The sequence below is a fragment of the Microtus pennsylvanicus genome, chromosome X (assembly GCF_037038515.1).
Source record: "Microtus pennsylvanicus isolate mMicPen1 chromosome X, mMicPen1.hap1, whole genome shotgun sequence".
NCBI classification, from domain to species: Eukaryota; Metazoa; Chordata; class Mammalia; order Rodentia; family Cricetidae; genus Microtus; species Microtus pennsylvanicus.
This window is the reverse complement of record NC_134601.1, coordinates 17,878,217-17,893,836: the sequence shown is the minus strand read 5'-3', so window position 1 is coordinate 17,893,836 and position 15,620 is coordinate 17,878,217. Positions and strand designations below refer to the sequence as shown.

Sequence of the window (15,620 nt, the reverse complement as noted above, 5' to 3'; positions counted from 1 at the left end):
CTAGAAGTAGTGAGGGGGTAATCTTGGGCTCAGGCAAGGCAATGAGGGCCCCTTCAAGGAGTTGGCGAGAGGACAGGTCTCAGCAGATCGTCCTATCCAGAAATATTAGAGTTCTGGGCTGGAATAGTGCAGCTAGGTAGGTCTAAGGGTACCACAAAGCCCTAGCTAGCATTTATTCCTATAGACTGTGATTTTATCAGGGAGCAGCTTCTTGGAGATGGCCAAGTTGCAGAAACATTCAAAGGGAAGCTGGTTAAGAGCACCGCCTGCTCATCTAAAGGTCCTGAGTTCAATTCCCAGCAACCACATGGTGGCTCACAACCATCTGTAATGAGATCTGGTGCCTTCTTCTGGCCTACACAATAAATAAATAAATCTTAAAAAAAATGGGGCTGGAGAGATGGCTCAGAGGTTAAGAGCACTGACTGCTCTTTCAGAGGTCCTGAGTTCAATTTCCAGCAACCACATTGTGGCTCACAGCCATCTGTAATGAGATCTGGTGCCCTCTTCTGGCCAGCAAGCACACAGACAGAATACTGTATATATAATAAATAAATAAATCTTTAAAAAAACATTCAAAGGGAAGCCCAAAGAGCCTGTCTTATCCATGTATTTCAAATGACTCAATTCAGCCTCCCTATGTGCTCCCTATGTGATGACCACCCCTCCTTGCAGCAGAAGAGCCTCTGGGGTCCGTTTAAGACTCAGGTACCACCTCTTACCTGGCATTTGATCCCTCTCCAACTGATGAGGGTGTGGCGTAGTTTTGTCCCGAGGAAAGCGCTCTGTGGAAAGACAGGACTTGAATATAGTGGCTCCCATGCTCCCTGCCACCTGTTAACCTGTGGCTCCATCCCCAAACCGGCCTACTATGCACCATCACCGCATCTTACCTTTTCTTCTCCCGACCTACCTTACAGGTGTGTGACCACACATGCCTCAGCACCCCATCTGTGGCTGTGTTCAGGCTTTACCCTCACCTGGCTGGTGACCCACAGCCTGACCTAGCTCTAAATGGTGGAATGTCCTCAGCATCCCTAGCTAGGGTTGGGTGCCATGCCCCCACCCTCAGTGTTGATTGCTGCCTTCCCTTCTGGCCTTGCCTCCTGGACTTACACAGCATGGTCGTCTGAGTCTTCGTGCTTAGTTATCCAGCTCTTGTCGCCCTTCAGTGTAGTTCGCACTTTCATTTGCTTCAGGACATTTTTCCGCTCCTCTTCACTGGCTGACAAAGGTTTCCCTGGCAGGGGCAAACCTAAGAGCCTTAACGGGGGAACCCCAGCCCCTAGTCCCAGGGCCCTTGCCAGCCCTCCCATTATGAAGTCATCCATCGGTTGCCTGGGCAACGTTCATGTCCCTCTAGGGGTTTGCTGGTGATAATTCAAGCAGACATGTAGCCCAGGCTCACCTTTTCCATTACCTCCTGAAGTGCTCATGATGTTTCGTTTTCAACAGAGTTGTAATGTTACTAGTGGATTCAGTGGGCTCCTGGGATCAAAGACAAACACAGATTTGTCAGTACATGAATTTCTAATGGCTTATTGGTCACCTCTAGAGTGTGAATGTGGTGTGTCCCTAAGGGCTCTTGTGTTGGAAGCTTGGTCCCCAAAGAGGTAGTGGGACTTTTAAGAAGTGAAGCTTGGGGGGATGTGGAAATGGCTCAGTCAGTGCTAGGCATAATAATACATCCTTATTGCTATTAGTGGGAAGGCAAAGATAGCAGGATACCTGAGGCTTGCTGGACAGTCAGTCTAGCCAAATGGGTGAACTCTAGGTTTACGGAGAGTTCCTATTTCATACAGTAAGGCAAACAGTGATAAAGACCCCTACTATTGACCTCTGATTTCCACATGTGCGTATGAACATGTACACACAGGTCCATCCATACTCATCCCCTCTACCCACACACCCATCCCCATCCCCCACAAAAAGTAAGGTTCAATGAAAGGTAATTAGATCGCGGGGACAACTGTTGTATGATAGAATTAATGTCTTGGAGAACTTGGTTAGTTCTCATGGGTGTTTGTCACCCAAAAGCAAGTCTAGCCCAGCTCTGTTTTCTCCTTGGCTTCCCAGTTCACCATGTAAGTTGTCTTTCTGACACGCACATTCTCCTGCCTGCCACGGTGACACCACCAGCCACGAGTTCCTTACCTGAGTGACCGCTCAGACCATGGCCTCGAGTCTCCAGAACTAAATGAGTATCTGTTCTCTCTAAAGCACCAAGCCTCAGCTACTACATTATGACAGTGTAGGGATAGCCCCGCCCATTGGAGGGGCGTGTTCGCCTCGGGCTAATGTTTACTTATAAATCTGGCGGGCGTCTTTTTTGTATCTCCTGCTCATCGCTGGATCCCTGGTGTTGTAAGCTATCCCTTCATTAAAATTTGCTGTTTCATATTAAACTAGCCTGGTTATTACGTCGCCTACATGACAGAAAATGAACTCATAGAGGCCCTTTGTGATCCTATCACACCAAGATCATGCAGATTTTCCTTCAGGGATCAGGAAGGACAGAGACAGTAGAGTTCTGAAGTGTAGAGAGAGCCTAGAGAACCAGCTGAATGCCACACCTACCCGTACAGCCATGGCTGCTCACCTGGAGAATATGGAACTTGTTGCTGTCTGTTCTAGTCTGTTATTAAGGGCAGATCACAGAGAGTGCTAAGGGAAAGAGACTAGGGAGGAGAGTTGGCCACGAGGAAGCCAACAGTGTCATGGAGACTAGTACGGAGCTGACCCGGCACTGTAGAATTGAGAGGGTAGGATTGAAGCATATCTCAGGCGAAGCACCTCTCGGGGTAGGCTTGGAGGTAGGGCAAGGGCCCAGGGAACCCGCTGCTTTAGGACTGAACTACCATTTTACACCTTAGTAGCTGTCAGATCGTGGGCAAATCCGTTCATTTGCTCCGGGCTGCCTTGGTTTTGTTATCTGTAAGATGATGTAGTCCTATTTGGGGTTGGCTCCTCATCCTGTTTCCTCACGGACCCAGTGCTAAGGAGTGGCCTCAGAATCAGATGAGGAAGAGAATCTGGTCAGGGCCAACAGGTTCCTTGTTCTCTGTTCTCCCCCATCACCTCCTCCCTGGCTTGCCGAGAGCGGGCCAGAAGAGGGCTATTCATCTGCTCTCCATGCTGAGGGACCCAAAGCTGAGGACTAGCTGAGGACTAGGTAACATCCTAGACTGTGACAGCTTTGGATGCTACCCTGAATAATCACAGCTGATCCTGCAAACCTAAAGAGAGTCTGGGATGTTCAGAGCTGTGGGCATGACAGAAAGCAAGGCCCTGGCTAAGGAAAAATCCTTCCTTCCTAGGGTCTTCTACCCTCTGGGTCCCTCCAGGGCTAGGCTTTTGACCAGCTCAGTAATGGTGCCAGCTGGCAGGACCTGGACATGTTTCCATGGAAGTCGGGGGCACACTTAAAGGGGAAGTGAAGGGGGCAAAGACTAGACTAAATTAGCCACATCAGCAAGAGCCTGCTCTCCCATAAACTGTACCAAGTTCAGTCCAGGCAGGCTGAATCTTTTGCATGCCAGCAATGACACCTCATCATGGCATTGAAGCTGTAGTAGGATGTGGAATGACCCCAGGAGCCAGAATGCATGGATACAGTTAATGCCTCTAGGCAGACCACTGAAGCCTGAGCCCTTGGTCCCTGGGTCTTTTGATGCTATCAAATGTGAAAAACTTCGATAGTCCCTTACTTCTTTGCATGAAAGAACCAGTGACAACTCCCCAGGCAAAGGAGCAAGGGTACGTGCCAGAAATGGACCAGGGTTGGTGCTCCTGCATCCGCTGCTTTCCTTTGAGCCTGACTGCATCTCAGAAGCCCAATTCCTTTCCCAACAAGACAGTAAGCCTGAGTGGGGCCGGGAATGTAGTTCAGTTATATCAGTAGTTGTTGGGCACTCACAAGGCCCTGGGTTCCCTCAAAATGCCTCCCAAATGTCCCACCAAGACACATTTCTATTCTGCCTTTATGGAGAAATGACTTCCGGCTCTTTGGGGAGTTGCCAACTAACTCTTCTTGGGGCTTTCTAGCCAGTTGGCAAGCAAGAGGTACTGCGATGCAGGCCTCCAGGTAGTGGGGCTTCAGGGGGACATCTTAAAGGACACTTACATAGAAGATCTCACTTCTGATCTGTACATGTCTCTTTGAGGCAGGTTAGGCTGAGGAGGGCAAAGGGAAAAATAGAAGAAGCACTCTGGCCTGCCTGAGCGCAGTAGATGGGGCCAGTCCTTTCCACATCCAGATGCTCTCAAAGCACGCATGGGTAGAAAGTTCCTTTTCTAACTATCTCTTTACTACTGTGGCTTCTCAAGGTTGCCAAGCAACCTCTGGGTAAGAAGTCCTTGCCCTGATTGGATAGACAGAAACAACAAGCCAATGGAGACACAGATATCTTGTTTTTCTAGAATACTATATGTCTGGTTTCATCAGAGGCATCAGAGCCGAGGCAGAGGAGAGCGAGAGCAGGAGAGCCGCTGCACACAGGAGCTAATCTAGCTAGATTACCACATGCTGCAGGGAGCAGAGGGACCGGGGACAGCAGACACTGAACCACTGTGAGAAAGCGCAGATGAGAACGGGAGCAGCACTGGGAGCAGCTTTGTTCTGCCTCTAAAACTAAGTCACACACACATGTGCGCATGCCCCCCCCACCTATACCCCCCATTTACATACACCCCCCATATAAACCTCCACATACACCACAAATACATACATACGTCCCATACCACATATATACATACAACACCATCCACACATATATACACTCATACACATATAAACACCACATATATATGACACATACACATGCACACAACACTCCCCCACACCCCACAAACACATACACACACACTACATATACACCACACACTCATGCACACACCCCATACCACACACATATACATACCACAACACCATTCACACATACACACATACTCACACACATACACACCCCACACATACACATGCATACAACACGCCCATACACACATCACACACGTACACCCCCACATATACATACCACATACACCACAAACACACACACTATATACATACCACACACTCCTACACACACCTCATACCACATACCACACACACCATCCACACATATGCATACTCACACACATATATAAACACCCCACACAAACATACACATGCATGCAACACTCCATACACACACCACACTTACACCCTAGACCCCCACACTACCCTTAACTATATACAAACCACAGGTACACACCCCTTCCCCCATATACACACCACACACACCGCCCGTATCTCTATATAAACCACACACATACACACACTACATAATAACCCCATACCTCTACACATGCACATACCATCCAGCCCACACACCCGCCATGCATACACCACACACACATACACCCACCACACATGCACACACACTATCACCCCACATCCACAAACATCACACATTCCTCACTCACATTTAACATACACGACACACATACATACATAGTTCACACACACCATTCACCTACCCGCCCCCCACAAATACATTTTTAATTACCTCTGGGAGGCACAAATCTCATTTTCCCACTTCTCTCTGGATCACAACCTAGTCCCACCTGGTCATATTATACTAAACATAGAGGAAGAGGAAACCATGATAGAAAAGAAAAGTCCGGTGGCCTGTCTAAGGAGCTAACCTCCTTCTGACCAAGTTCAGGCTCCTTGATGCTCTAGTCTGGATGTAGGAATCTCAGGGGAAATGGGCTTGGAGGTAAATTTTCCCTAGTGGCTGTGGTATCCTCTGGGTGCCACCCCACCCTGGGGCCCTCACTCTGGCCCTCTGCTGTTTTCATATCCGCCCACCCCAAGAGGAAGGACCCATGTCTTTCTGGGCATCTTGCAGAGAGCTGGAATAGATGTTGGGAAGAGGTAAGAAGGACTTAATCCAATTAGCAGCTGGTCCCTCCGCTCTTAGCCCAAAGATCCCTGGAACTGGATTGCTCTGGCAAGGGCTTGGGTGAGAGTAAAGAGCAGACTGGTTGCCTTCTCCAAGTCTGGGTGGTAGGGGGATATGGGGTCTGGAACTGCTCTGAGATTGGAGCCAGATGCCAAGCAGAGGTAAACTGGGAATGAAAGATGGAAAGCCTCTAGCATTGTTTCGTTTTCTTTCTTTCATTCATGAATACATTATTTATTATTCCAGGCCAGCCTTGAACACACTATGTAGCCACGGATGAGTGTTAGCTTCTGTTCCACTCGCCTCCATCTCTCAAGTGCCGGGAGTGTGAATGTGGGCCACCACACTTGCTCTGAGCAGTGCTGTGGACTGAATCCAGGGCAAGCACTCCACCAATTGAGATAAATCCCCAGCCCTAGCGCTGACTTCTAAGATCACAGAACAGTGATCATTTTAGTGCAGGGTGACAAGGAGATGCCACCAGAGGGCAATAGCGAGGCAGGAGGAAGGATGGGGGAGCTGGCAAACAGAGAATAAATAGGAGGGGAAATCTGGAAGGAAAGAAGGAGCAAGGTAGAACAAGGAGAGGAGGATGCTAGGGGGCAGCCACACAGCCAGCCATGGTAAGAAGAAAAATAAGAGATATAGAAGAAAAGAAAAAGCCCAGAGGCAAAAGGTAGATGGGATAATTTAAGAAAGGAAAAGCTGGCTAGAAATAAGACAAGCTAAGACCAGGTTTTATAAGTAAGAATAAGCCTCCATGTGTGATTTATTTGGGAGCTGGGTAGGTGCCCCTAGCATCCTCTTTTTGCTCTTGCTTGCTCTTCCTTGTTTCTCCTTCTATTTATCCTCTCTGCCTGCCAGCCCCGCTTATCCTTGCTCCTGCCTCACTATTGGCCATTTAGCTCTTTATTAACCCATTGGGTGTTTTAAACAGGCAAAAAAAAAATCACAGCTTCACAGAGTTAAACAAATGCAGCACAAGCAAAAGCAACACATTTTTACACCATTAAACAAATGTTTCAGAGCATAAACAAATGTAACACACCTTAAAAAGAATATTCTACAACAAGAGGACACAGGTGAAAGTGCTCGTTTGAGTGCTTGTGTGCTAGTCTGAGTGCAAGCAAGAGCATAAAGAGGTGGGGGCTTCATTCCCAAGGATTAACTGTAATTCCTTATGCCCAGGACTGGAGAGGAAGCCCAGCTCCAAATCTGCAAGCAACCATTGCAAACCTTTTGTAGGGCTCAATCCTGGCTTTGCCGGTTTTACAGAGTTTATATCTCAGCCCTAGATGGACTCCCTAGGCATGAAACAAAAATAGCAGGCTAGAGCAAGAGCATGGGACCCAGTGGCTGAAGACAGACGTAGCAAATGACATCTGTATGAATCCAATAAGGCTGGAGATTTCCAGTGTAGGTGCCCCTGTCAGCCTGACATCAGTCCATGATATAGAAAAGGTTTGCCTGCAAGTATTTCTCTGTTGTTGGGAGCAAAGGGTCCACCTTCTGTGACAGAACCACAGGCTTGGATGTAGCTGGTCATGAGGACAGCAACAAAGTGACAGAGTCCCAGTCTCCAAGGAACTTGCTATTCAAGATGGATGAATGCAGCCAATGGTAATCTCTTGGATGGGCAGTCTCAGAGAAGACAGTTGGTCTGTGGGAAGGAGAATGCATGCTCATACTAGCTCTGGCATCCTTTTCCCCACATGTCACCTTGGTTCCTCACTACTGTATGGGTACAGGTTCAAACTTGGAAAAAATCTAAATCTGCAGGGGAGAGAGACCCCTGATGTTACAGCTGTCCTGCAAGGGAGAGAGACCCCTGATGTTACAGCTGTCCTGCAAGGGAGAGAGACCCCTGATGTTACAGCTGTCCTGCAAGGGAGAGAGACCCCTGATGTTACAGCTGTCCTGCAGGGGAGAGAGACCCCTGATGTTACAGCTGTCCTGCAAGGGAGAGAGACCCCTGATGTTACAGCTGTCCTGCAAGGGAGAGAGAGAGACCCCTGATGTTACAGCTGTCCTGCAAGGGAGAGAGACCCCTGATGTTACAGCTGTCCTGCAAGGGAGAGAGACCCCTGATGTTACAGCTGTCCTGCAGGGGAGAGAGACCCCTGATGTTACAGCTGTCCTGCAGGGGAGAGAGACCCCTGATGTTACAGCTGTCCTGCAGGGGAGAGAGACCCCTGATGTTACAGCTGTCCTGCAAGGGAGAGAGACCCCTGATGTTACAGCTGTCCTGCAAGGGAGAGAGACCCCTGATGTTACAGCTGTCCTGCAAGGGAGAGAGACCCCTGATGTTACAGCTGTCCTGCAGGGGAGAGAGACCCCTGATGTTACAGCTGTCCTGCAAGGGAGAGAGACCCCTGATGTTACAGCTGTCCTGCAAGGGAGAGAGAGAGACCCCTGATGTTACAGCTGTCCTGCAAGGGAGAGAGACCCCTGATGTTACAGCTGTCCTGCAAGGGAGAGAGAGAGACCCCTGATGTTACAGCTGTCCTGCAAGGGAGAGAGAGAGACCCCTGATGTTACAGCTGTCCTGCAAGGGAGAGAGACCCCTGATGTTACAGCTGTCCTGCAAGGGAGAGAGACCCCTGATGTTACAGCTGTCCTGCAAGGGAGAGAGACCCCTGATGTTACAGCTGTCCTGCAAGGGAGAGAGACCCCTGATGTTACAGCTGTCCTGCAAGAGCCATATTTGGACTCTTCAGCTCTGAGAATCCAAGCTTCCTGAACCCCAGAGTCTAGCCAGCCTAGGTAGCTCCTTGGCCAGAGTCCTTTCAACCCTCCCTTCTTGCCCAACCCAACCTATGCCAGCAGATGCAAGGATGGCCTTAGGGAAGCCCTGTTCTCAAAATGTATCCAAGCCCGTATCTGGTTTTTCCTGTGGGGAAAGCAGAGGCATCAGAACAGCTTCTCTGCTTATCACCCTGTCCACCAGAACCCAAAGAGTGTTTGCTGCTTTGTATGGGTGGTGGAAGGCCAGCATAGCAGGCAGTCTTGGCTGCGGCAGTTTCCCTCTAGAGGCTGCAGAAAGAAGTGCAAGGATGAGCAGGTACATGGGGTTTGCCAGGCAGGAAAAAGCACTGGGTTCTCACTCCAGGTCCTTGCCAGGAGTTATGAGGGGCTGAAAATGCTAGGAAACACGACCTCTATCCCCAACTCATACTCAGCATACTTAGCTGCGCTGGTTCGATCCTTTCTCAAGGAATGTACTTGGTCCATGAAGTTTGGACCCAGACTGACCTAAGCTATCACGCAAGCTGCCAACTTGATTCTCTAGGCCAAAAGGACTGGAATGATGAAATGTTACATTTGTCAAGCAGCCTCCTGTGGCCAGGTTTTGTAACTTGGGCATTCTGAGTCCCACTGTCTTCAAGTTGAGCCCCAGCAGTAGTCAGCAGACAGGTTGCTTTCCAGCCATAAGGATCCAGAAGAGACACTGCTGTCGCTAGTGCAGGAGGTGCTGAGATCCAGAGCTGGGATTGGGAGGGGAGTTGCAAGTGATTTAGAGACCTTGGACAGAGCTGGCTCTGCCAGAGCAAAGGCTGAGCAGCAGCTGGCTCCTGTCTGAGCTCCTGAGTCTGCTACTCAGTGTACAGATCCTAGGAACTGAAGGCTGGGCCCCTCTGGCAGGAGCCTGCGACCTGTCTCCATTGCTCTAATCACTGGAGCTCCTGCCTGCTGGCCAACAAGGCAGAGAGAAGGAGGGATTCTACGTGGAAAAAAAGTTGGAAGAGACTTGGGTTGCAGAGGGAAAAATGTAATATGGAAAAAGCAAGCATGGGGGGTGTATTTTAAATGTGCTTTACAGGTAAATGACTTCTACATGAAAGTCTGGAATTTCATCTCCTGCCATCCCATCCCCAAACCCCAGATTCTAGACTTCTTGGCGTCTGCAGATCCTGGGAAGAAGATGTCTGACACAGGCCAAGTCCTTCCCAACTGGGTAGGGAGCTGAAACCCCAAAGGGGAAGGAGTTAGCTATCTGCCATTTCCAAGACCCTAGAATTCCCCGGCTCTCCTGGATCCATTTCCTGGCTCTCAGAGGGATGGACTCAAACACCTGCTTAGAGAAACTGGGTCACTTCAGGGGTGCCTTGGTCTACAGGACTACTAAGGGATGCTGGGAAGAGCGCTCAGTGATGCCTCTGAGATATCTAGGTGAGGCCAGCCTGCTGAGGATAGCAGGAACCATGGGACCTTTTGCTTCCAAGACCCCTGCTCTAATTCCCCATATGAGCCATTTGCATTGTTACCATTGTTGCCTCCGCAGTACAAGAAAGGGCATGAGGAGCTCCTAGGCCTTCCTCCACAGGCCAAGCTACCTGCGCGATCTCAACACCTTCACATCCCAATAGCTCTTTCTGCAACATGAGCTCTAAGGTCTCAGGCCAGCCCTAGTCACTCAGAGATGCTATCTCCATCTGCAGATGGGCACATCACGAGGTCAAAAGGGGCTGGGGACTTTGGAAGCCACCACCACCTCAACATTTTCTCCCCTGCGTACCCCACAGCAGCCACCTGTCCACTCTCTGCCAGAGCACAAGGTAATAAGAACTCAGCCCCACTTGCTCCTAACTTTGGCCCAGACTGCTTTTGTCCTTTTTGCAAGTGATCCTCTAGTGAGGAAGAAAAGGATCACTCTCCAGCAGCCCCTCCAGCTCTCTCCACAGGCTTCCTGTCCAGGTCCTCTGTACCCTCTCTCATACTTCCCTGCCCAGCTTAAACCCAAAGTCCCTTTCACGCCATCCTTGCCTCTACAACAATCCCCATTTTGGGATAAGAATACGGAAGTCAAGAGATGAGAATGCATTTGCCCAAGATCACACTTTCTTTTCTGCAACAAGCACCTATAGCAAAGTACTAGTCAGGCTGGGTGCTGGGGAGATACACAGAAGTCAGAGGAAGAGAGACAGGCCCTGAGGGCCCTGCCAGAGTTCTGCATTTCCCAAGGAGGCGCCCTTGGCTCAGGTCCTAAAGTAGAGAAGAATGAGTAGGAGAGATGAGTGCTCTCATGGACAGAAATAGTGAGGCAAGGTCTGTTTTTTGGGTTTTGTGGTTTTTTTCTTTCTAGGCTAAACCAGGCAGCGCCTGATGTCAGCATTTTCAACAGGGCTCCCCATTCCTGTGACTGGAATCCTGGTGCCTCTTCTCTCCATAGCAACTGTCTGCCACATCAAGCTCTCTGGGAAAGTGACTTAGTCATCACAAAGTGGTGTTCTGAGCCAACCATCACAGGGATTAGCCCAAGGGGGCTGAACCTCAGGCCTGAGATGTGCCCACAGACAGATACAAAGACAGGGACCACCAACAGGCACCACCAGTAGCTTGGGCTTGCCCACCACTGCCCCAGAGGCCAAGTCTCCTCTGAATCCAGGGTGTGTCTCTAGAGCTCCACAGCCTCCCCCCAGGCCACCAGCAGTAACCTCAAGGGCAACTGTACAAGAAGAGGGGCTACCAAGTAAGTAAAGAACTGCCTGTCTTCTGCTCTACCTAACCCCTAAGTTCCTAGCTCTCCCTCAAAACAAGAAGTAAGCACTGCCCACAGGAAAAGCCCAGAGCGTGTTTCTGAGAGAAAATTCCCCAGGGACATCTGCTTGAGCTGCAGATCCCTTCCAGCCTCCTCGCCTCTGAGCCCAAGTGTGCACATCAGCCCAGGTAAAAGGCATTGAGTTTGCCAGTCTCTTTTCCACTCAGACCCCTTTCCCTGTCCACACCCTCTAACTCTGACCATTCTAGCAGGGAAATTGAACTGAAAAGACCTACCAGATGCTTCCACGTGGATCCACACACAAGGTAAAAGGGCTCCATTCCATGTCTCAGTTTCCCTTTGAGAAAAATGAACTGACACCAGGCATATCAATGGAGAGCCAGCTCATACTAGGACCAGGACAATGAACTACAGGAACTGACAGCAGATCAGGGGGATGAACTAGCCAACGTATTGTCCCTAGCAGGGTGTGCTGTCAGTGAGAATAGTGTCTTTATGGCCTCATGGATAAGAGAAAGGCCCAGAGGCCACACTGAGTTCAGAATCCGGTTCAGCAACTATCCACTTGTACAAACCTGGGCACTTCTTATGGCCTAGATTGCCCCCCACCTTTTATTTAAGCATTTTGGTACAAGGAGAGGGTTTAACTCGGAATGATGATTCCTCCTCTAAGATCATGGAAGCAAGAGGCAAGGGAGGGCCTGGGAAGAAGAGGCTGGACAAGTTGTGGGCACCCAGGTCCATTCCCAACCATGGGTGTCCAAAGTCTGGACTGCAACACAGGAAGTTTCTCTGAGCCCCAGAACCCTAGAAAGCAGCTTTCTTCTTTCCTGGCAATGATTCTGTCCCATGTCACCATGGGGCTGGCAATGAAAGTGGCCTCAGGGCTCAGCAAGCAGAAGGCAAATTTGTGTTATGTGTGACCTGGCTCAGTATAGGCTATGGCTTGAAGCAACGTCCAAACTAAAGGGAGACTTCAGTGAGAGAGGAGAAGGGCAGGTTTCTGGCTTTCAGAATACATCCATCCAGAATTGGGGGTGTTTTCTTGGCATGCAGAAAAAAGTTCAGCAACAGGTGCCAATGCCTACCTTAGCCAGGGCTGAGAACCCACAGGAGCAGGACAGGTGAGATGGCACTGTTCCTCCAAACCCTGCGGTGAGTGGGCTGAGGGTGGTGAGGCGAACAGCACATACACTAAAGCCCTCCAGCAAATTGGACCTGGTGAATGCACCTGTGCCCTGGAGACTTGTTGGCACCCAAGCTGGCACTGTTTGTTCAGATGAGCCAGCTGAGGCTATGGGAAGATAACCTCCTAAGCCTCCCAACTGCAGCTCTGGGATTCAGAGCCCCTTACCACTTCAGGCTCATCAGCTTGTGGAAACCTGCTTTCTACCCCAATCCAGGTACCATGACCAGAACTCCAAGGAGCCATGAGACCAAGACAAGTCCAAAAGCAAAACTCAGGAAAAATGCCTTGTGGGGAACACAACTCCCAACAAACTGCAGAGATTCAAGGCCCAGAAGGGGAAGGTGGGCCTGGTAGGCTTCTCCCTGTGACCAGCGGAGCTGCCAGCTCGGAAGGAAGTGGCAGGGCGGACAGGAGGGCCTGAGTTTTCAGTGTTCTCAGAGGCCAAGTATCACTATGCAGTTCCAAAGAGGACGAGGCTCTTGGCTCCCCCTGCCCCCGCACAAAGAATCCAGTCACAGAGACTGTATACGGCAGATCCCACTGATAACACCACAGTGACACTTGATTCGGCGCCTTCTGTCTGAGTATGAGCAGCTCCCTTCCAGCCCTGAGATTGCCCAGTGCCCAGCACATGTCTATCACAAACCACCATCAAGTCCCTTTGCCCTAGGCTCCAGGCCATTGAGGGGATTCTCGGAGTTTGCCTCTGCACCTCAGTTTCTTCATCTACAAAATGGGCACATTTTACCGAGGATGGGAGATTCCGTGATTTTTGCAAAACACCAACTCTAGACTCACCCTGCCCCCTCCCAGCCGGCGCTCTACCAACAATCAGTCTCATCCTCAAATGATTAGGACAGAGGAACAAGGCTGGCCAGAGGGCCACTTGCCTTTCTTGGTCACACTGAAGTACCCTGCCTCTCAGTTTCTTCACTCGCAGTGAAAAGCAGAAAACCGACGGTACTGCCTCCCTGATGGGAACCCCAGAAGGGATGCTTGGAGCAAGTATGAATTATGGGTAGGGAAACTGAGGCTCTTCCTTGTGTCCAGGACACAGACCGGGTGCTGCCTCCCGATCAGTCGCGTCCTTCGGACGGCAGGCAACTCGACAACCCTACCTGGTACAGGTGCCTGGCTTGTGGGATGGGCAGAGGGTCAGGCGAGTGTGGTGCGCGGGCTCCCTCGGGTGGGCAGCGCTTGACCCTACCGGGCCGCGTCGACGGGCATGGGCCGCAGCGGGGAGCGCAGGGAACCAGGGAGGCACGGACTGGGCTCCGCCCGCCCTAGAACAAACAGGTTTTCTCCGGCTGCAGGGAGCCTCGCCCCTCGCCCCTCCCCTCGGCCGGCCCCCTTCCTCTGCCCTCTCCTGGGGTAGGTAGATGCGCCTGGCACATTCCGCACATTCTCCCGCCAGTGTCCTCGGTCCTCCCACCCCTTCCCTGCTCCGTCCCGCGGGGCTGCTGGAGAAATCAAGGCTGGGGCTCCACTCGCCTGGCTTGGAGCGAGCTCCAGAAAGTTTTGCCGCCATGGAAAACTTCCAGGCTAATTCCTCTGGGCACCCGGCCCCGGGGCTGGGAGGCCTCCACCGCGTGAAGGGCCCCACTGCCTAGTGGCGTCCCTGCCTGCGCCCGGTGAGATCTGGCCCAGGCTCTGGGCCAACGACTTCCACAGATGCTGGCGGATCAGTTCTGTCGAGAACTACTGTGCCTAGATCCATTTTACAGATGGAGATCCCAGACAGGGGCGGGGAAAGGACCGGGGTGGGGGGTGGCGACTGGTGGTTGAGATCATGCAGGAAGTCAGGGAGAGGAGAAAAAAGTGAGCAAGAAACTTCTGTCTGGCGCCTGGGAAAACTTGAACCCTGGAAAGTCATTCTTGGAGGGGGCAGGGCAGAACGCTGAAATCAGGACCACCTCTCAGACCAGGCCAGAAGACACACATTCAGTTTGATAAATGACATTCTTTCATGTTTGTTGGATACTTAATGTGTGCAAGACACAGGGTGGGAGGGTGTAGGGGTTGTTGAATTTAAAAGAACACCCCACAAAGGCTCCTAACCCTACCTATGAGGTCAGGGAAGGCCTTACAACAGAGGAGATAGTTAAGGTAGCTCAAGGAGAGAGAGAGGGAGAGAGAGAGAGAGAGAGAGAGAGAGAGAGAGAGAGAGAGAGAGAGAGAGAGAGAGAGAGAGAAGCCAATAGGTCCTACTTCGCAAGTCTTGCCAATTTTAGAGCTACAGCCTTCAAATCTGCCCACCGGTGTCTCCTTGCAACTTATACTTCCTTCCCACCCAGCTATCACACGGAAGTCTGTTTAAGCAGCTTCATTGAGTGACAATGACCAGATGTTACCTGCTTAGAGCTCTTTCCTACAGTTTCCTGTTATTCTTCGGATCAAAGTAGATGGATGTCTTCAGAAGGCCTAAGGGGTTCCCTGTGGTCAACCTGTATGCAAGAGCAGCCAGTCCCCTGCCTTCCCCATGGCTTCTGAGTCCATCATGGGTCCTCACACCGCAGACTGTACTCACACTCTTGAAGTGCCCTTCCTCTAGCCCTCAGTCATTCCTCAGACTTGACCCTCTGCAGCCTGCCACCTAGTCAGGCTGAGCACTTCCTTCTGTGCACTCACTCCCCCAGTTCCCTTTCTTCTCCATGGTGAGGTTGGTGCCCTGTCTGACTATCTCTGGGTCACAGAAACCAGACCAGGGAATCTGGGGGCATTTGTAGAAGGAAGAGGTGGGAGATTGCAAGTCTAAAAGAAGGGCTCTTCTCTTCATGGGGTTTATCAGACAGAAAAGAAGAACTCCACATGTTCTGGGGGAGCGGTTACTCTTTGTCTTCTGCTAATAGGTGGTTTTCTCCTTTCAATTCAGTTGGCCCCAGGCTAGTGACCAGCATCTAATGCTTCTTCCCCTTCTTCCACAGAGGCTACTGATGGTCTTGCATTTGGCTTGGCATCCTAGCTCCCAAACGTACTAACTATATGA

General features: G+C 50.7%; 1 protein-coding gene across 4 annotated transcripts in view; it reads right to left on the bottom strand.

Annotated features, from left to right (window-relative positions):
- Positions 1–13,908, bottom strand: part of Znf185 (zinc finger protein 185 with LIM domain) — a 50,550-nt gene extending 36,642 nt beyond the window's left edge. For 3 of the 4 annotated variants that reach the window (XM_075957728.1, XM_075957725.1, XM_075957727.1), the window contains exons 1-4: positions 13,753–13,838; positions 1,409–1,488; positions 1,117–1,240; positions 723–785 (exon numbers count right to left, since the gene is read on the bottom strand). In XM_075957728.1, coding sequence (XP_075813843.1) covers positions 723–785; positions 1,117–1,240; positions 1,409–1,436 — 215 coding nt within the window. In that variant the 5' untranslated portion in view covers positions 1,437–1,488; positions 13,753–13,838. Of the gene's footprint in view, positions 1–722; positions 786–1,116; positions 1,241–1,408; positions 1,489–13,752 lie in introns of all 4 variants that reach the window. The other variant, XM_075957724.1, reaches the window with a different exon arrangement.
- Between the last annotated feature and the right edge of the window lie 1,712 nt (positions 13,909–15,620).